This window comes from Astatotilapia calliptera, chromosome 6 (assembly GCF_964374335.1).
Source record: "Astatotilapia calliptera chromosome 6, fAstCal68.1, whole genome shotgun sequence".
Classification (NCBI taxonomy): domain Eukaryota; kingdom Metazoa; phylum Chordata; class Actinopteri; order Cichliformes; family Cichlidae; genus Astatotilapia; species Astatotilapia calliptera.
Window position 1 is genome coordinate 10,396,713 of NC_137427.1, and position 19,821 is coordinate 10,416,533.

General features: G+C 41.2%; 1 protein-coding gene across 2 annotated transcripts in view; it reads right to left on the bottom strand.

Annotated features, from left to right (window-relative positions):
* pkd1a (polycystic kidney disease 1a) overlaps positions 1-19,821 on the bottom strand; it is an 87,889-nt gene that overhangs the window by 43,875 nt on the left and 24,193 nt on the right. The window contains exons 5-21 of one of the 2 annotated variants that reach the window (XM_026170194.2): positions 18,431-18,612; positions 17,225-17,472; positions 16,481-16,741; positions 16,166-16,334; positions 13,857-14,034; positions 11,321-11,535; positions 10,016-10,137; positions 9,767-9,917; positions 8,898-9,160; positions 8,313-8,693; positions 7,580-8,062; positions 7,351-7,482; positions 6,824-6,999; positions 6,056-6,186; positions 2,865-5,488; positions 481-675; positions 81-380 (exon numbers count right to left, since the gene is read on the bottom strand). In XM_026170194.2, coding sequence (XP_026025979.2) covers positions 81-380; positions 481-675; positions 2,865-5,488; positions 6,056-6,186; positions 6,824-6,999; positions 7,351-7,482; positions 7,580-8,062; positions 8,313-8,693; positions 8,898-9,160; positions 9,767-9,917; positions 10,016-10,137; positions 11,321-11,535; positions 13,857-14,034; positions 16,166-16,334; positions 16,481-16,741; positions 17,225-17,472; positions 18,431-18,612 — 6,211 coding nt within the window. Of the gene's footprint in view, positions 1-80; positions 381-480; positions 676-2,864; positions 5,489-6,055; positions 6,187-6,823; positions 7,000-7,350; positions 7,483-7,579; positions 8,063-8,312; positions 8,694-8,897; positions 9,161-9,766; positions 9,918-10,015; positions 10,138-11,320; positions 11,536-13,856; positions 14,893-16,165; positions 16,335-16,480; positions 16,742-17,224; positions 17,473-18,430; positions 18,613-19,821 lie in introns of those variants that run through there. The other variant, XM_080302731.1, reaches the window with a different exon arrangement.

The window sequence follows — 19,821 nt, forward strand, 5'->3', positions numbered from 1 at the left end:
TACTTAGGTTTATTTCTTTAAAAAAAAAAATGCTGTATCTTCTAACAGATACAGATAGAACGGAATTCAAAGAAACATACTTGCACCAGATAGTGTCCTTTGTGTCTGTACTCATATCCCACAGTTGTGGTGTTTGTACGAACGGGAGCAGAGCCATCGCCAAAGTGCCACAAGCACACCACAGGATAAGATACGGGGAGGATGTAGGCTCTAAATTTCACCGTCTTATTAATGAGAGTATTCCTTGGCACAGCATTCAGATCTGCAGACTTCAGCACATTCTGTACCAATATCCACTTGGTGACTTCCTGACCTTGCAGACTGTTGAAAACCTTCAGGTGAATGGTCAAATTACCTGGTTCTTCTGGAGTGTAGTGTGCCTGGAATGATGTGATTCAGTGAGTTACAGCAATCCACTGCCTGTTATACTGTGATATTTATGTCGATATTATGAAAATTTTAATATGCAACCAAGTTTACCTCTTTGCCGATATGTGATGACTTGTGATGGTGCAGATCAAAAGTCCACAGATAAGTAACAGAACTGCCCGCCAATATTTTGGCCACAAACATTTTATTTTCACCAACTGCGATTGCATCTGAGATTCCTTCAATGGAGAGCCCATGTACCAGCTCCATCACCTCAACATGGAGATTGATTCTCTTAGAACTGACCTGGACAGAGAGACAAGGCAAACAAATATGGGAATTGTGCCGATTTGATTAACATATTTAATAAATAATTAGTGCTGTCAGCGTTAATCTCGTTAAAATGACGTTAACGCCATAACTGCATTAACGTGGCAAATCTCCGTTAGCGAGTTAGTGCGGATCGCCCCGTGCATGGGGCTGCACGGCGTCAACGCGTTAGCACGGTTAGCTCGTTAACGCGTTAGCACGGTTAGCTCGTTAACGCGTTAGCGCAGTGCAGCCCCATGCACAGGGCCATCCGCACTAACTCGCTAACGGAGATTTGCCGCGTTAATGCAGTTATGGCATTAATGCAGTTATGGCATTAACGTCATTTTAACGAGATGAACGACAGCACTATAAATAATTTATTTCTTATTTCTGCATGAAATCAATACATGGTATTAGTTTTAACATAATGCTGGTATGATATATGTTTCTACAGTCCAGTTAGCATAAGTAATTTTGATTATTCTACTTTGCCCCTTATAGTGCAGCGCAAAACATTCAAAAACTCCCTGATAAACATGAAAAAACAGAAAAATGCTGTCACTGACTCTATAAAGGGCACTATGTTGAAAACTTATATGATATACTTCCTAGATGAACACATTTGGGACATTAAAAAAGGTGATGATGGGGACTGAATTTCAAGTGACAGTAGAGCTGGGCGATATGAGATTTTTTCATATCACGATATGTTTTTTTCATTTCAGGCGATAACGATATATATCACGATATAAGCCAAATAACTATATTTGTAAGATTTAAATGTGCCGTTGCTCACAAGTAAAATGTGAAATAATCAGCAGCTTGTTTTCATTTAAATATTTATTTCCCATAATAAGTTCGACAGGGTAGATGTACTTAAGGAACATGAGACTTTTTCAGATAGATAAAGGCAAATATTGCAAACTACACAAAAGGCAGCCGCTAAAGCGTTTAAGTTTCAAAATAGAACAAACGAAACAACTACTAAATTGTCAATTCCACTTAGAAACAAAATATTAATTCTAAAAATAAATCTTAGTTTGTTTTACAGAAGAACAGACAAAACTGACTAACTTTTGTCAATATCAAATAAACTGAGAACTAAAAGGAAATTCTCAATCTCTCCTTGTTGTATAGCTTAGCTTTTCAAACAGTTTTAACAGTTACTTTAGTCTGACAAAAGCCGAATGACGAATTAGCGCTTCCAGTCAGAGACTGAGGCTACGTCCACACGTACACGGGTATTTTTGAAAACGGAGATTTTCCGTTTTCGTTTTAAAAAATAATCCCGTCCACACATAAAGGCAGAAATGAAGGAAAACGCTGCTATGAACATGCCAAAGCAGCAGGTGGCGCTAGATTCCTAACCGTGCAGAAATGTTGGCCAATCAGAAGTCTAGAAGCCTCGGTGGGAAAAAGTAAACAAAGCTGGGGCATAGAAGCAGAACAGAGTCGTATGTGTGGACGGACAGTAACTGTGTGTATATGTAAGCATTTAAACACTGCAGAGAGTAGAATTAACAGTATTGTAGAAATTCATTTCACCGAAACAATAACGTGGCGCACAGTGTGACGCATGCACCAGTTTATTGTATTTCCAGACTTGCTTTCGGCACAATTTACAGTGCACGCTACTCTATTTTTTGTCAGACTTGAAATAGCCGAAATACCTTCACACTACGGAACTTCTTTGGCTCTTCCGTTCGACAATCTCTCCGGCATTGGAACCATCATCTGTTTTCTCTTCTGTAACCTTCGGTCACGCTCGGTTGATTTTTCTAGTCGGCACACTCATTTCCTCCATTACGCGCTGGCTCCATTACCCGCTGGCTGCTTCCCAAACAAACACACGTGCAGCTTGGCACTTGTGCTGTACGTAACAAGTCACGCGACGTGACGCTGCAGCTGTGATTGGTTCGGCTCTGCGCTACTTAATTTGGATTGGCTGACCTTTTTTTTTTTTTTTTTTAAAGAGGACAAGAGCGGCGAGGTCTATCGCGATAGCTTAATTTCTCTATCGAGTAAAAGTTATATCGCGATACATATCGTTATCGTTCTATCGCCCAGCTCTAAGTGACAGTATTTTATTTAGTATCTGTTTAAATATATGTTTTATCTCATATCTTGAGTAAAACTGACTTGTTCTTACAATGTACATTATCTAACCTTTTCCTTTACGTTACCTGGTTGTGAGCAGTGAGATTGGCATTGTATGTTCCCACCCTGCTGAATACGTGGCTGTAGTTCTGATTAGGCTTAGCGTAAACAGTTGCATCGCCACTGATGCTGAGAATCAGTTCAACGTCCGAACCTGCTGCCATGGAAATAATGAAGTCCACCTTTTCATTCACTGCTACAACGTTCTTACTTGCCTTAAAGTCCAACTTATCAATCCTTTCCTGAACAAAGAATTCCTTTGAAAACACTTGCGAGCTGACACCATTGGTGGCATTCAAAGTAACAGTGGCTATCTTTGGCTCCTGAAAAATTACAGATGTTTTCTTTCCCGTTTCTGTTTTTCCATCCAGCAGCCATGTCCATGTCACATTGGTTCCTGTCACTACCTTCCCCTGTAGAAAGATGCTGACACCCGTTGCTATGTAACTGTCCTGAGTCCCATTAGTGACTGAGAAGATTAGGCCAGAAATTACTTCCTGGACACTGACACGCTTTGACACAGTCTTTGAGCTAACTTCATTAAAGACCTCAACAGTTACTTGTTTTTCCCCAATAGTGTTGAAGGTGTGGGTCTTCCCGGGCATATTCCACTGCAGAGCATGCCCATCTACAGACCAACGATACTGTAGGTCTGAGCCTTCTGTAGTCAGTACTGTGAGATTTACTGAGACATTGACTGCCACTGGGTTTTTGCTGATCTGAAGGTGCACATCTCCGGCTGGTTCTAGAAAGCGGATGGTTCTGTTGATAGAGAGCTGGCCCAGAAGGTTGGCTGCCCAGAGTAAGATGATACAAGGACCAGGCTTGGGAAAATTCAGTTGAACGGTTTTCCCAGTTTTGTTGAATGAGCTGTCAGGATCTAGCTCTCTGATGATGTTCCAAGTAAAGGTCATGTTGGTGCCCTCCTTTAATCCAGCTTGAAGTTTGAGACCTCGGTTTGTAGGGAAGCAACAACCATCCAATCTGGTGCCTCCCTCTCTGCCAGTCTCCTCTGCCAAAATCTGCAGCCCCTCCAACTCACGTTGGACAAACAGGAAGATATTTGCTTGTGCTGTTCCTACATCATTCTCTGCCGTCACAATGATGTTGAAAGTCCCAACTGAACGAAAGGTGTAATACATCTTGTAGGTCCCTGGGATTGAGGTACAGTGGTCACACAGTATCCAAGAGAACCGCGCATTTAACCGATCGCCGTCTGCCATTTGGGCTTCAAAGGTGACTGACTCGTTGAGAGGGACTTTTACCAAGCTTGCATTGACTCTCAACCCACTGATTGGTGCAATCACAATAACTGTTAAAGTAGTATCATTCTGACTAACTGTGTTGGCTGCTTTCAACGTGATATTGTATTTTCCAGAGATGTTGTAGGTATGAAGGACATTCTGTCCTGTAAGCTGATTTCCATCTCCAAAGTTCCAGGTGTAAGTGACATTGGAGGCCAATGAAGAACTGATAAAAGTGTATGGTGCTCCAAGTGTCAAATTATTATACTTTGTGCCATTATGCTGAATGACAATTGGTCCAATGGGCATCAGAACCTCAATGACAGCACTAGCATTACTGCTGGAGATGTTATTGAAAACATTTACCGTCACCATGTAGAGACCTGGGTTCTTAAATGCTGTCACCATACTCCCTGAACCATGAATGAGCACAGGGTCTTCCTCTTTACCAAAGTCCCACTGATAACTGTAGTTAAATTGAGGTTCAGCTCTAACCCAGAATTGTATTTCGTCTCCCACAGCATAATGGGATTTCTCAGGGGTAAGGCTGATGTTGGTCAAAGCTGGCTGCACACACACCCAGGTGAAGAAATTGGCCTTGGTGGTCTTGTTCAAACCAGTGGAAAGGAGCAAGGAAAGGTGGTAATTCCCACTTGCCAAATAAGTGTGAGAGACTCTGGGGTTGCCACGGTGTGTCTCGTTGGGACTTCCGTCCCCAAAGCTCCATTCGTAAAGGTGAGCTGATGCGTTACCAGACACCCAGGCTTGAAAGTTGACAGTGGTCTGCTCTCGGACACATCCGGAAGGCTCCATTCTTATAACTTGGAAGACAAACACCTGAACTGGAAGGATTGTCCACCCAGAGCTTACAGCATTCATAGCAGTCACATTTACTGTATAGTTACCATCTATCGTATAGGTATGTGACACGTTAGGCTCAGACTGAGTATAAATTTTTCCATCACCCATTGCGAATGTCCATGTGATGTTGTTACCCGAACGAAGGTGTGCCCACACCTTTGTAGGACTGTGAAGCTCTGTGGGAGAAGTGCTTTTAGCTGTTAGATCTTCAATCTCCTTATACACAAACATCTCAGCACAGGCACTATTAGAGCTGATGGTGTTGTTTACTGAAACACAAACAGTGAAGTTGCCCGACTCTGTAAAGGTGTGCGGCACACGGCGACCTATTTGAGTGACAGAGCCATCTCCAAAGTGCCACTCATAGTGAATTCCATACGGTGTGGGCAAAGGGTGAGCCTCAAAAAAAGCTGATTTGCCAGCGAGGAGAAGTGCTGGCTCCGTCTGTATATTGACATGAGTGAGGATGCTGTAGACGCTCATGTTGATGCTCTTAGTGATGTTCTCATAACGATTGGAAACTGATACCAGTGCGGTGTATATTCCTGAAAAAAAAAAAGAGGTGGGAATGGGAAAATCATGAAAAAAGAAGATATTTTCTGTACATGTTTGGATCATAAAGTTCTGTGACTCTGTCCACAAACAAATAAAAACATGCATGATTTAAATTTAGCTCAAATTTAACTTCTGGACCTCTTCCAGCTCTTCAGTTATAGTTTTGGATTTTGCTCCACTGAGCTGGCTCAGAGGTCCCAATCTGACCTCTTGCATTTAAGTCTGAAATTTCACCATGCACCTAAAATTTGCCAGTCAGTCTGATAACGTTGGTGTAAAACAGATTGGACTTTGATGTTGAGAATTAAAAAACAGTCTTCAGTGGAAGAACTAGCAGTGTAACGGTCCAGGCGCACAATCAAGAACATGCTTCTTTTGATGTATTCAAAACAGCTGTGAAATGTCCAATATGCATAAGGAGACAGCCCTGAAGGGGAGAGAGGCTTCAACTTATTCAACCTGATTATCATAACTTGTAAGCTATTATCTACTTTCAGGCTTAAAAAAAACAAAACACACAAAAATAGGCTTTTTTATTTCAAAGCTGTTATTGTTACCTGGCTGAGAGTAATTATAGGTAATATTGTTGCTTAGGAGGACTTGATTAGGTGAGTCTTGACAAAAGAGGGAGGAAGAGTAGGGAGGCTTGTATTCAAATTCCTTATATCCTCCATCACCAAAAGACCATCTGCAACATGATACAATGCAAAAACATTATCAGAAATCTACAAATAAAAAAAAGCAACATTCTTTATGTCGTTTACGGCACCAACAAAGTGAATGTGTAAACAAGGTTATAAAGACAACACGAGTACTACCAATACATGCACACAAACACAGGCGCACTAACTGGAGAGATGGAAAGTGGGAATCTTTTCTGACGATGCAATAAAGGGTTTGGATGAGGCGAAGTGGAAACTGGAACTGAGGAAGCCTCTCAGAACCAAAAATGGTGAGAGTGCAGAGAAACTAAGTGAGAGAGTACTCCAAAGTTGGTGGGATACAAAGAGTGGAAGAAAAAAATGAAGAAAAAAAAAAGTAGAGGGGAAACAGCCGCACAGAGGGGAAAATTCTTGTCAGCAATCTTCCCTAACCGCACAGTTATAAATCCAAGGCTTCTCTTTGACTTGACTGCTGCAGTGCTATTATGGCACACAAGAAGAGAAAAACAGAAAAGAAGAGCAAAGCATAAGAGAAATAGAGAAAACAAACAAACAGTTTTTCACTCAGCCTTAAAAATATAATAAAAGTAATAGAGATAGAAATGGGCAGTTATGGGATCACTGTAAATAACGCTGTCCATCTATCCACCCTGGTGTTCATACCGGAAAGTGGCAGAAACTGACATATCCATGACCACCGACGCAGTAAGAGTCTGAGTGGAGCCCTGGGGAACCACATTTGGCACTCCCCTGACTGTGAGGTTGACCATGGGCTGGAGCCGGTCTACGGTTACGTTGAAATGGTCTGTGAGCATGCTGACATGGTTCATGGCTGTCACCTGGGAAGATAGCGCATAGTCAGTATGACATTAGCCTTGTGTCACATCTGCATAAAAAGCTGTTACAACGACAACCGCTATGTTATTCTGATAACCAATCACACAGTTCATTTCTCAGTTTAAAATTCATTTCCCAGACATTTATTGCATTCACTGCAACACACTACACCTCTGAATTTTTCTACACCTTAATGACAAAGGTGCATGAGCGAACACAGCCTATCTGATGCAAGTGGTATCAAAAACAGATGTTTTACATATTAATTTATTTTTTAAAAATTGTCATAATGTGTCCATATGTAAGCCCAGGTGTGACAACAGTTTGACTTCATAGATGAGACAGAAACTCACTGTAAGTTTGTAGATAGCAGCATTCTGGTAGATGACATTGAGGACAGTGTTATAATAAGTGAAGTAGGGCTTGTCATCCACTGTCCATTTAAATGTGGGGTTAGAGCCTTCAAGCACTGACGCTGTGTAGCTCTACAATAGACACAGAGCATAATGCAGGGTATAAACACGAATTATGATCTCTTCATAAAACTGTCATTCAAATAAGCCTATAAGCAAAATAACTCACCACAACTGACTCCATCAGTACCCTGCGTGCAGGATGTGGCTGCACCACCAATCCTCTCAGTGGCTTTTCCAGGTGAACAATCACTTTCAGGCTGGCCTCTATTACATTATTGTGGGCTTCCAGCTCCACCTTCACTGGATCCTTGTGTTCCTCCATTTTCAGACTAAGATCCAGCACTGCAAACTGGCTGGGCTCTGCAACCACACCACCAGATCCTGGGTTTGCCCCCAGCTGACAGAGTGCTGGATTGGACAAAAAATCCAGGGGACATTCAGACTTGAAAGTGGCACTATGATTACTGCCATGCCAAGATACCGTTGTTGGGTCACGAGACTGCACACGGAGTAGAAGCCGGGTGTCATTGGACTGAATGTAGAGGGTGCCATTCTGCACAGGGGGATGGAGGATTGTCAGGCCCAGTGGAGCCACCACCCGCAATGGGCACGATGCAGAGACTGAGTATGACGGTTCAACAGAAGTCACCTGAAATGTAAATGCATTTTATTTAAATTATTACTATTAAATACAAACCACTCTAATAAATGTGCTAAAAGATAACAGCCAAAAACTTCCTCAAATGTTTAAAACCTAAGTATCTTGCAACATTGGTGTTATAGGAAAAAAAAAATACTAATTCTAACACTTCAAACTCCTCACTACAGGTTCCATCTTCTTTAGTGGCCTCCACCTGCATGTAGAAATCTTTCACATGCATGCTGTGTTGATGGCTTACCAGCAGGCTGTAGTTTCCAGGTTGAGGAAGCCCAGCAGACAGCTGCGATCCCTGCAGCTGAGTCGTACTCCGTTCCATATAGAGCACTCTGACAGGGCAAACCACTTCCTCCAGCCAGCCTGCTTCGCCAGTCTTCACCAGTGTCTCTATGTCGAGCTCCGGGTCAGGCAGAAGGTCAGGGTCATGGTCCGGTGAACTGTCTGCTGGGAGTCTGGTGTTATTGATCCAGAACCACTCCGATCGTTCAAGACCTAAAACAGGTTGTCGCCATGGTGACTGTGGGGAAGACTGGCAGTGAAGCAGGGAGGATGGACCGGCATCATGCTGCAGAGCGATCACATCACCACGTGAAACCAAAATGTCCTCCAATTGGTCTTTTAACTGTGAGAAACAGGGACCAGAAAGGTTTAAGTTAAAGGCAGATACCAATTTGTCTTTAAATACATGTCTTTACTGAACACAGTTTTAGTAGTGACCTAACAGGCATTGCACAACAGCAGCAATCATTTAACTGTTTATCTATTTTGATTGTATACATACTCAAATTAAGTCACTGATATTAGAAGCAAAAGCGAATCCTCTCACCAGCACATGTAAAGCTGATCCTGCTGGCAGACTGAAAACCACCTCGTCCTGTAGGATGTATCGGGGCCTAAATGTCCCAGCTGTCAGGTGCTGAACAAGGGTGCAGTTAGGACAGGAAGATGGTGGGCAGGGATTAGAGAGGGGCAGGCACCGACCCTGGAAGGGACACCACTGCTGTAGTCGGGGGCAAGAGGATGGATCACTGCTCTTGGTGTCAGTTGAGACACAAAGAGCTACCGGGGCACATGCTGGGCCTCCGCAGCCTAAGACAAGAAGCTTTGTGTTATCTCTTAAAAATGAAATTTTTACATGCAGCAGTGTTGTTCAACTTCAATTCTATTGAATATGCAGATGGGTAGTTATATAACAATAATGATTTTTCATTAGCTGCTCATATAGGTATGAAAGTGCAAAAATGTAGATTAAAGGAAAGAATTACTGAATGAGAGAAACTAAATCAAACAAGAAAATCTCGTTAAAGCAAGTCAAAAACTGTGCACTTGTGGAACAGGAAAGTGAAAGATGTGTGTGCATGTACGTCTGGGGTAGACTAAATTTGCCATCAGTGTGATTAATACTAAACTACATTATCCTTTTATCTCCTCCATCTCGTCCCCTACCTCACAGGCTTGAAATCAAAGACAGGAAGCGCTCAGAACTGAGATGACCTTGTTTGTTTGATTTCCTTCCCTTCATGTTTTACTATACTTTCTGTCTCCATGAAAATTTTATTTTCACATTCACCTACCTAACAATTTAAGACAAGCCTGGTCAGTGTGTCTGACTAGAGGTGTGGGATCAGGTGGCTTATATGTTTCTTAACACCTGGCGAGTGTATATTAGTGAGTTTCTGTGTGTCTGTGACTCACTGGGGAGCAGCAGGTGTGTGCCGTGATAATGACAGTGAGGTCTGTATATCTGAAATCGGACGTTGACTTGTGAGCTGAGGTTCTGAGTGACAAATTCCAGGGAGGACAGACGACCTCCCTGAACAAAGCTCAGTGCAGGGAACAACAGCATCTGAGAAATAAAGCAGAAGCAGCTTAATGAAATAGACTCTGGAATGAGTCTGACGCATAAAAAAAAAAGAAAGATATTAAGCTGAGATATCTCCTTACCTCAATGACACCGCTGGGAGGTTGTGAAACAGAGTGGAGTGAGGGTGAAGCACTGTGGAAAGGATTATGGGAAGGAAACACAGCCATGCCAACCATGTAGATCCCGGCATCTGGAACACGGACTGGAGAGGCAGAAGAAGGATGCATTCAAGGTGACAAAAAAGCACAGAGGATAGAGGAAGTAACAGATTTCAACAGGCAATTTTTTTTAGATTTCCAGGTACTTTGCTTACTTAAAAAAAAAATAAATAAATAATAATAATAATAATAATAATAATAATAATTCACCATAGTGTATGTCTGTATGTTTGCTTGCATGTTCTCCATCTCCTGTGCATAATGCAGGGGTCTGGTAGTTTACGGAGAAAAAAACCCCTCTAAAAACCTTGAAAGTTGGCATACCAAGCAAACATGTCCATGTGTGCCCATAGTGGGTAGCTGTGGGTGAACTTGGACCTGTGCGGGCAGGGCAAACCCATACTTATCCCATGTGGGCCCCAAGTGGATGTGCCCACACAGGGCCCACAACAGTTTTGGCGCTTGGGGCTCCTATGTGGAACTAGGGGCCCACTGCACTTTCTCCCTTTGGGCCTCCAAGAGGGAAGCCCACTGCGTGCTGCCCATAGAACAGCTAGGTGGGCCCCTGGGGTTACTATGGGCAACCAAAGACCAAGTAAATTATTTGACAAAATTTGAGGGAGCATTTTCTTGAGTTGGTAGCTCCACACTTTGGTGGTTTAGACATTTGCATACCAAGTAAACGTGTAAACCGGCCTTGAAGGAGATACACATCTCTTTTGTGGTTGTGTCAGGAAAACAATACAATGAATATCTTGCAAATCAAATGTGTGGCATTGCTCTGGTAACCAATTCTTAAACACCTTGTGAATAAGCAACATTTTTGATCGACAGTATGCTCCAACCTCCATATCAGTTAGAGGCAGTAATGCACCATAGGGCACATATGGGCATTGGTGCGCAGCCCACTGTGGGCCCACATGGACCCCTAAAAAACAAGCTGTCTCGGTGGTTAGGTAGGTAGGAGGGAGTCGGGTATTAAATGCTCTTCACTTTCTATAAGTGACACATGAGTTTGGTGCCCAGACACAAATGGTAATTTTATTCTACTGAGGTAATAAATCATTTAAATAGGAGACGTCTGGCTAAGCTTAATTTGCATACAATTCTAGGCGCAGTGGGTAAAATTGCATTAAATCTGTTCCTCAGTTTTCATTTCATTTCTCTAATCTAGTTATGTGGACTGCTTTATATTTGGATTATGAGACAGAATGTCAGTGAGCTTACCTTCGGCAGTGTACTGGCACATATACGGCCACTTGGCATTGCATTGGTATGGACTGGTGTGACCGCGTGCTTCAAGGACGACGCACACATTGCCACGATAGCTCGTCAAGCGAGGATGAAATATCTCCTCTCCCTCCTGCATCTCTGATCCGTTCACCCAGTGCAGCTTGCCAGGGGTGTCTATATCAGTCAGGCCCAGCCACACACCTCGCTCCCTGGTGCAGAAACAAATAGATAATGCACAGATTAACACTGAATGATTGACATTTAGCTACGTAACTTGAACCTCGCACCATCTTTTCAAAATGCACACAGGAAGACACATAACAAAGGTGAGAAAAAATGAAATGCAGGAAAAAACAGAAAAGTTGTAAAAACATTCAGAAGTAAATGAGTTTGACTGTTAATAATTGAGAATGAAGTCTGCCAATTGTGCTCTCAATAATCAATGTTTGCAGGACTGAAAAGTGGTTTTGATTGAACCCTGGTGGGATAATACGGAGATACTATGTTAGATAAATTGGATTTTGGCTCAATGTGTCCATTAATGGACCTCGCCGCTCTCCACTTTGATTTTCCTTCCTCCTACGCACAGTTAACTGAAAACAAAATGGCCTTCCCTCTAAAAGAAAAGTCAGCGTGATACTCACCGTGATCTAAGGACAGGGGGAAACAAATCAAACATTTTAGACATTTTTAGACAATCACCTGGATAAAAGCAATTTCCTTTTCTTTCCTTTTCTTTTTTTTCTCCCACTTTTCGGGATTTTTCAAAACACCTTTGATAATGACATCAGAACGAGTGACCAGCGGTTACACAAAGGCAGAAAAAGAACAAGAAAACGTCTTTGTCGCACAAAACAAAGACAGATTCTAAAAAAAGAAAGAAAAAAAGTTCCTTATATAAGAGAGGGGTGGAGGAACACACGAGCAGAAGAGGATGGCGGGGATAAGCTCCATCTGCAGCAAGTTTTTTTTCTTCTCATCCCCTTTGGTATACGAGTCCTACACTCAAATTAGCACACAAATGTACACACACAAAAACCCAGATTCCTACGGCGTTAACGTTACAATGCAGCTGTGCTTTTACAGATGTGTTTTTGTGACCTTCTTACACTTAAACACAAAACACCGAAAGCCTTCAGACCAGTGCGAGAGCAGAATACTTTTACAAAACCAAAGCAAAGCCAAATCCAGAGCTTTGTTCATATACATGTACAAACGTACATGCAGCAAAATAGTGTATCCTATCAATGTGAATGAAACAAAAACACATAAGTCAGGGGTCACATTCAGTCAAATAAGGATAAGTTCACACACACACACACACACACACACACACACACACACACACACACACACACACACACACACACACACACACACACACACACACACAGAGGAGGGGAGAAAAAAGACAAACACATTTTGCATGCACCCTTTTCCAAACCATGTAATTCTGTGAGTGTCAGTGATCGAACGTTTAACATCTGTTTTCAGTATTTTTGTCTGTTTTGATACTTTTTGGCTGTCGTTTCAGCAAACAGACTGGACCATAGCTTTGTTTGAGTTTGTCACTGAAATAGGGAAGACGAAATGTGTGAGCTGGCGGTCCCTCCAGTGACACGATTTAGATACTTGCTTAGAAATAAGACCCGTTTACACCTTTAACACATGACATGACGTTTCAGTCGCTGAACTTAAGCTGGCTACAGAAGAGGGGCAAGCAAAGATTTAGTATTGTTTTTTAAAATTGAAGCTTTAATTTAAAATGGAGCTTTTCAAACAGCTCAACAATTTATTGCAGTCTGTCAGAAAACTCTGTGAGCTAAATGCACATTTCCCAGGGTGGGAAAATTAGTAAGGTCTGAGACTGATAGATGGAGAGAGGTGTATGAAAAAGAAGGAAAGGAAGGTGGAAGAAGAGGAGATTATCTTCAACAGTAAGGACTGCTCAGAGAGTGACATTTTATAGACTGAGCTGAAGATGAGAGGTGAAACGTCTTCAAAAAACCTAAAGAAGTCCAGTTGCTTTTCTTTCCAAGCTCCTTAGATTACCATTCCTGGATGAATGACAACCTACACAGATATTTTATAGACTGGAAAGTTAAATCTTAAATGTAATATCCTCATTTATTTTAAGGTCTTTAAATCAGATAGTGGTGATGTTCTGATAAATAATGTTTCTGTGAAACATCTAAAAACAAATTTAAGTATACTGTAAATTCTACCTTTTATAATAGCTATAGTGTCTATAGTCCACTTTTATCTTCATGTGTATTCAGTTAGCTAAATCCACAAAGAGGAGTGAGTATTGGAGTAGCTGCACAGGTCAGCTGATCACAGTCCCTACAGGAAGAAAAAATTATTGCTGCTCACAAAACAAATTCTTATGTGACCAGGCTGTACTGCTACACCTGCTCTTAGGGTTCCCTTGGTAACAATGCACAGATACATTAGTTCTTGAGGAAAAAGATGAACTGAAATTATTTTCCTGTTTCAGTTTGTGAAACTTGCAGAAAGAGTAAACACTCACTGCGTGACTTTGGTTGCCAGCAGGTTACGCAGCTTGTCACTCCTGACTATTGCCAGATCCCCACCGCGGTTCAAACACTGTTTTCGAGCATCAGTCCAGCTCAGCTCTCCTGGAAGGATCTGGAAACAGCTTGAGGACTCGTGATCGTGCGTCGCATCTACTGGACAGAAAGGAGAGGCTGGAAGGGAACAGAAACATGAATGTTGTTTAACAAATACTCTGAAGGTATTCTTTCTAGAAAAAAAAAAAAAAGTGCAGCTACTATTTCATAATTTAAAAAAACCCAACTTAAAACATGCTGAAGTACAAAATAACAGTAAAGTTAGTAAGTTGCATATGATTGCAAATCAGTGTGATCAAATAATTCTCATTAGGAATGTGTTTATTTGTTTTATTTTTTACTGGCCTCAAATATTTGTTGTAGAACATGCAGAATATGTCTCTCAGTCAAAGTCTTCGTTATTTACGATATAAAAAGAGCTATAAAAATCTGTAAAAAAATTTGTTTAGAGACTTCACAGTGAAAAAAAAAAAAAAGCAACCTGAAGAGTTTCTAAAAGCCTCAGACAAACAGGCAAAAATTGTAGACACAAGAGATGTTGATATATGGGTGCAAAGTAAAGCACGAGGGGGGAGACAGATGAAAGACGCGGGGCCTGACTCACATCTCTAATGTGCAAACACAAACACTCCTTGGCTGAGACAGTAGAAAAAGGAGTACTGGCATTTCTTTCCTATCATGACGAATTTGTCCTTCAGCAAATCACATTAGTTTCATAGACTCTTTGGCACTTTGTAAAAATTCTTTCTCATAATATCTCAAAGAAACAAACCAGTGAAATGAGCAAATAACAGTTAAATATTACATTGTGAGAAATTGTAAGGGAGTGTCTTAGAAGAAGAGAACGAGTATAACAAAGGTGGAAAATGGAGGAGAGGGACAGTACTGTGCAAAAGTCCTCCGTTACCGCGCTTTTCTTTATAATTTGCTAGGAAATGGGAGATAGGTGCAGCAATTTATTGAAACGGGTTCCTTTTTATGTTTTTCTATCCAGGTGTACGATTACTGAATATGCAGTGTGTTTGGGATCATTATCATGCAGAAAAATTACGCCAGCCAATCAGAATTCAGCCTCAAAAGTTAAGCAAAGATTTTGGATCAACATCTGACAAAATACTTTGGCAGTATGTTGTCATAATTCATAATTTCTTAAGGGCGTGACTTTCAGACACTGTTAATCTACAGTGGACATGTTTTTGGCCTTGCTTTTGGCCTCCATTTGTCAAATTCCCTCTCATATTTTAAGGCCACACTGCACACTTTACAGAAATGAAGAGTTTTTGGCTGATAAATGATGCAAAAATACAACCCTATGTCTGCCAAACTGTGTTATTTTGGGTATTTTTCAAAACTTCAAGCAAAGAAATGGAGAGAAATTATTTGTTCTTGTGACGGGCTGCTGGTAACAAAGTTACTGACAACTTTAAAGCACAGGAATGTCTGGCACCCTTGGAAAACAGAATATAAAAAAAAAGAGATCTTTCTCAAGACCTTTGTCCAGTCGAATGTATTTAGTTTATAGTTTATATAAAAGTTGGTATGTCTGTGCGAAAAAGGAAGGTGAGTGAATAACAAATGCATAGCTAAGACTAGACTGAACAATCACTTGAATGAGAAAACTTTGAGCTCAGGTTGTAGAGTGCAGACACAAAGCTACAAAGGTTAAACCAATTTTATACAGCTGCTTTGGCACCACAAAAACACATACATATATATACATTTAATACTAACATGCTCAGTGCAAAAAGGCAAAATCCGAAGACAAAGTTAACAACTAGCTGTAAAACTTAGTAGGTCGTGCCACAGCTGATTCCCATCAGATGGCTACAAACATACAGAACAAGTGCTACTGTTACACCTGTTGGCTGGATGTACCATACAAATGCTCAGCTACAGTGTCAGCGCTTCATTCATAACTGTGCATAACTGGTTTTTGCTGTTCCCAAGTGCCCAAAAAGAAATGCTTTCTGGAAATGATTGTGATCGTGCAATGTTGATCTTTTATTACTGCCAAATTTCTAATTACAAAATATCAGCAGATTAAACAATTTAATCTTCCAACCAGATGATGGTAACTCCTGTAAACATTTATCCTTCCAGTTTTCCAAATAACCCCCACAGAGAAGCATTAAGCTAATGTTCAGATTTAATCAGCAGGGGAGAAAAAACTAATTGGATGTTGATGATCACGAGGAGCTCGAAATGTGTGAAATTTCAATAACTGAGATTGCGTGTTGGTATACTTTACCTTTGGCAATTTGGACATCATCTTTCGTAATCTTCCAGTCTACATTCAAGCCAACTGAGCCCCAGCTGACAAGTGTGAGCTCCAGACTCCTATTGGCCACAACAAGAGTTGGACAATGCAGCTCTAGTTTAGGAGGAAGCATTATAGTCACCTCCCCTCGTGCAGACACCTGAACACACACAAGTAACATTTTAAAATCCAAACACACACATACACACACAAAGTTTCTTTCTCAAAAAAACCTCTTTGAACATACATACAAAAATTCAGCCTGGATAAACAGAAGGTTTAAAATCCTGTTCTTTTTTCTCTCACCTTCTTATGTCCCGCCAAGGCCGTCAGACTGACTGTATAAGATCCTGGAAGTCCGTATTTGTGAGCTGATGTGGTGCTAACGGTTCCTGTGGTGTTGGCACGGGGTGAAAGGTCACCAAAGTCCCAGGACAGCGTCACAGGTGTGACAGAGGAGTTGGCGGTGAAAGTGACGTGGTTGTGAACGCTTTGCGGCTGGAGAGGAGTCAGCGAGACCGAGAACTCCACCACAAAGACTTCGCGAGCCAGAGCCCACCCACATTTCTGTGAATTAAAGGAACCCATATAAAGAAGAGCTGGTTTTGGTGTTAATACATACACATTTAAATAAAATAATAAACAATTTTTCCCATTAATTGTTAAGATAACTGTGGTTTTCCTATTATTTCATAGTTCTGAATAAAATCTGATTATATAGAAACTGTTCCAATTTAAATAAACCATTATTACATTTTTATTTGGAGCTTTAACTAACTTCTATTCCAGATTTCCTCTGCACAGCACTCTTCAGGATATAGAGTCATTCAAACCACAGAGGGAAGTTGTTGTTTGGCTATTGAAATTTTACAGGAAATCCTGAATGTTGTATAATCAAATGAGGAAAGAGCAAAGAAAAGGAAACTGGATCTCCAAAACTTTCTTTTTAATCGAGTGACGGCTGACTTACAGAGAAAATATAAAAACGTACATAACGGAGCACCAGAGGTTATAAACCGAGTCTGACAGAGCAATAATCTTTACACAAACCTTCATCACATCGGGGTTCGTACAGGCAGCAGAACACTGAGACGTGCTGATATAGTTGGGGTCCGAGTTTTTGCTGCAGAGGCATTCGTGCTTCTCTCCTAAGCCCCCATACCGATGCGATTCATTGAAACACACACTGTGACACTGTTCCCGTGTCAAGTTTCGGAACGTGGAGTAGGAGAAGATAACAAGTTCACTTCGTCCCAGTCCTCCACTGTTGCTATCCTCAAGGCACGCAGCATACAGACCTGAAGTGGACAACACAGGTTTAAATCTCACAGGCTTATCAGAGATATCAGAGCATGCTCTGCCTTTATCATAAATAAAGGCAAAGATTTTTTATCATGAATCTCCATAAAGTCTGCAAAATACTAGCGGTGGGGGAAGAAATCGATACTGTGATAATAATGTATCGATACAGGGACAGCAGAAATCGATATTTTGTTACAAAAAGGTTTTTGTGCTCTGACTTCAGAGCATGTTGATCCTTTTTCTGAATCCTGACATTCCTTCACTGTCCAAATGTGTTTAACTTTTTTTATGGCAGCAATAAATATGACAGTTTACTTATTTTAATTTAAGACATGTTTTATTTTAATTAAGTTTAAAACTTTTTTATTTAATGTAAAATTATATTTTGTTTTAATTTACTTTCAAATTCTTCAGTTGCTGAAGGGGCTGCATAGTTTTCATATTGCATAGTTCAGAATAGCTATAATTGTACCAGATGCATTCAGTTAAGTTGGACTAGACTGTAATACAAACCGTTCAGTTTGTCAACAATATAACTGACTGAAATGAGAGAAAGACTGAGTGCGAGACTTTGATATTAGATAAAATGAATATTGATAAAGTTTACCTTAATGTACAGAATCTGAATATTGCAAAATATTAAAAAAAAAAATTGCAATAATATCGTATCGTGTGTTAAGTATTGTGATAATATCGTATCGTGGGATGTATGGTGATTCCCACCTCTACAAAATACTACACAATAATGTTTGTTTTGTCTGAGGTAGAAAACCAAACGGTCTAAGTATTTCACCTTTGTTGCATCTTCAGTTCATCGAGTTACTTTTCAAATATAAGTCCATGAACTATTTATTGTATGATGTATAAGCACTGAAAAGAGCAGGAAATGATTTCTGGTGAATTCTATAATGTGCACGTTTTCTTTTAACTTCACGAGATGATGAGTATATTTACCTGTATTTGTTTTCATATCACAGGTGGGCAGTCTGACATTGAGTAAAGGCTGATCTTGGAGGTCAAGGGGGTGGCTGCAGCGCAATTCATTTGAGCGTCGAACTTGCACCCCTTTTTGCTGGAGACAGCTGACAAATCGGAACAGCTTACAGTCACACTCAAAGGGGTTACTGCTTAGATCACTGGAGAAGAGACGGAGACAGACAAGGAGACCGAATCATTAACTGTTAAACATCTCAACAGTCACAAGGTTGAGCACCGTGGTTGCCACTGCTAAACTGTCATCATGCGGGGATGACACATTTATAAACCATTAAAGCTGCATTAATATGTGCATAACCAACAAGTAGCCTCTCTCTAATAAATTAAGAACTCTCTCATTTATATTTGTGTGTTTGTGTCTGTTGAAAGCCTTTCTCAACCTCATTGTTGAGAAACAACAAACCTACAGATGATATGCCATCTCCTTAAAAAGGCTAGCTCATAATGTGTATGAGTGGTGTGTGTGTATTCAGCAGCTCAAATCATAATTACTGCTAATTATTGCCTGATGTGAATGTCTTATGGACTCTGTAATTTAGGAATCATCAGCCATCTCTTTATCTTTTTTTAATCACAGCAAGTAACCAATAAAAGTGACATTTCAGTTTGATTATTTAACAACACTTAGCCACTGCTTTCCTTTTCAGTAAACATCATATTTTAAATCTCTTATATGACTTAATGCTAGTTTCAAAGACATATTTAACATAGTTACACCTATAAATTTACAGAGCCAATGCTGATATCAGATGTCGGCCCAGTAATAACGGGACAGCTTGAGCTCAGCTGTTCTTTAGTGTTGCTCTATTAGAGACAATTCTTGTATTCTATATTATATTTACGGATTTATATCCACATACTAGATTGTGGCGGAGGTGTGGTCCGGGGCGCGGCTGCAGGGGAGGAGTGGTGCAGTGAGCTCAACGGGCGGTGCTGGTAAGAACAGCTGATGGCGATTTTGGACTGATGGTGGTTTTCCTTCCCTTTATATAGTGAGGCGGAGAGGAGTGGAGGGAAGGAAGCTGGGGAAACCGACCGCTGTCAAACGGTGTTCAGCTGTCATTCTGTGGACACTCACAATAAACGTGCATCTGATGTTAACGACGTGTGTGTGGGTGTATCTGTGCCTAGCGGGTGTCACAAGTGGTGCCGAAACCCAGGAGCCTGCCGGTGTGGGGATGTCCGACCCGCAGGCTGCGCCGCCCGCCCAGGCTTTGCAGTTTTTGGCGCAGATGCTGGCGGAGATGGCGAAAATGAACCACGACCATGCGGCGGCCCAGCGGGCTCACCTGGCTGCGCTGCAAGAGCAGACGGACCGGCAGACTCTGGTTCTGGAGCGGCTGGTTGGC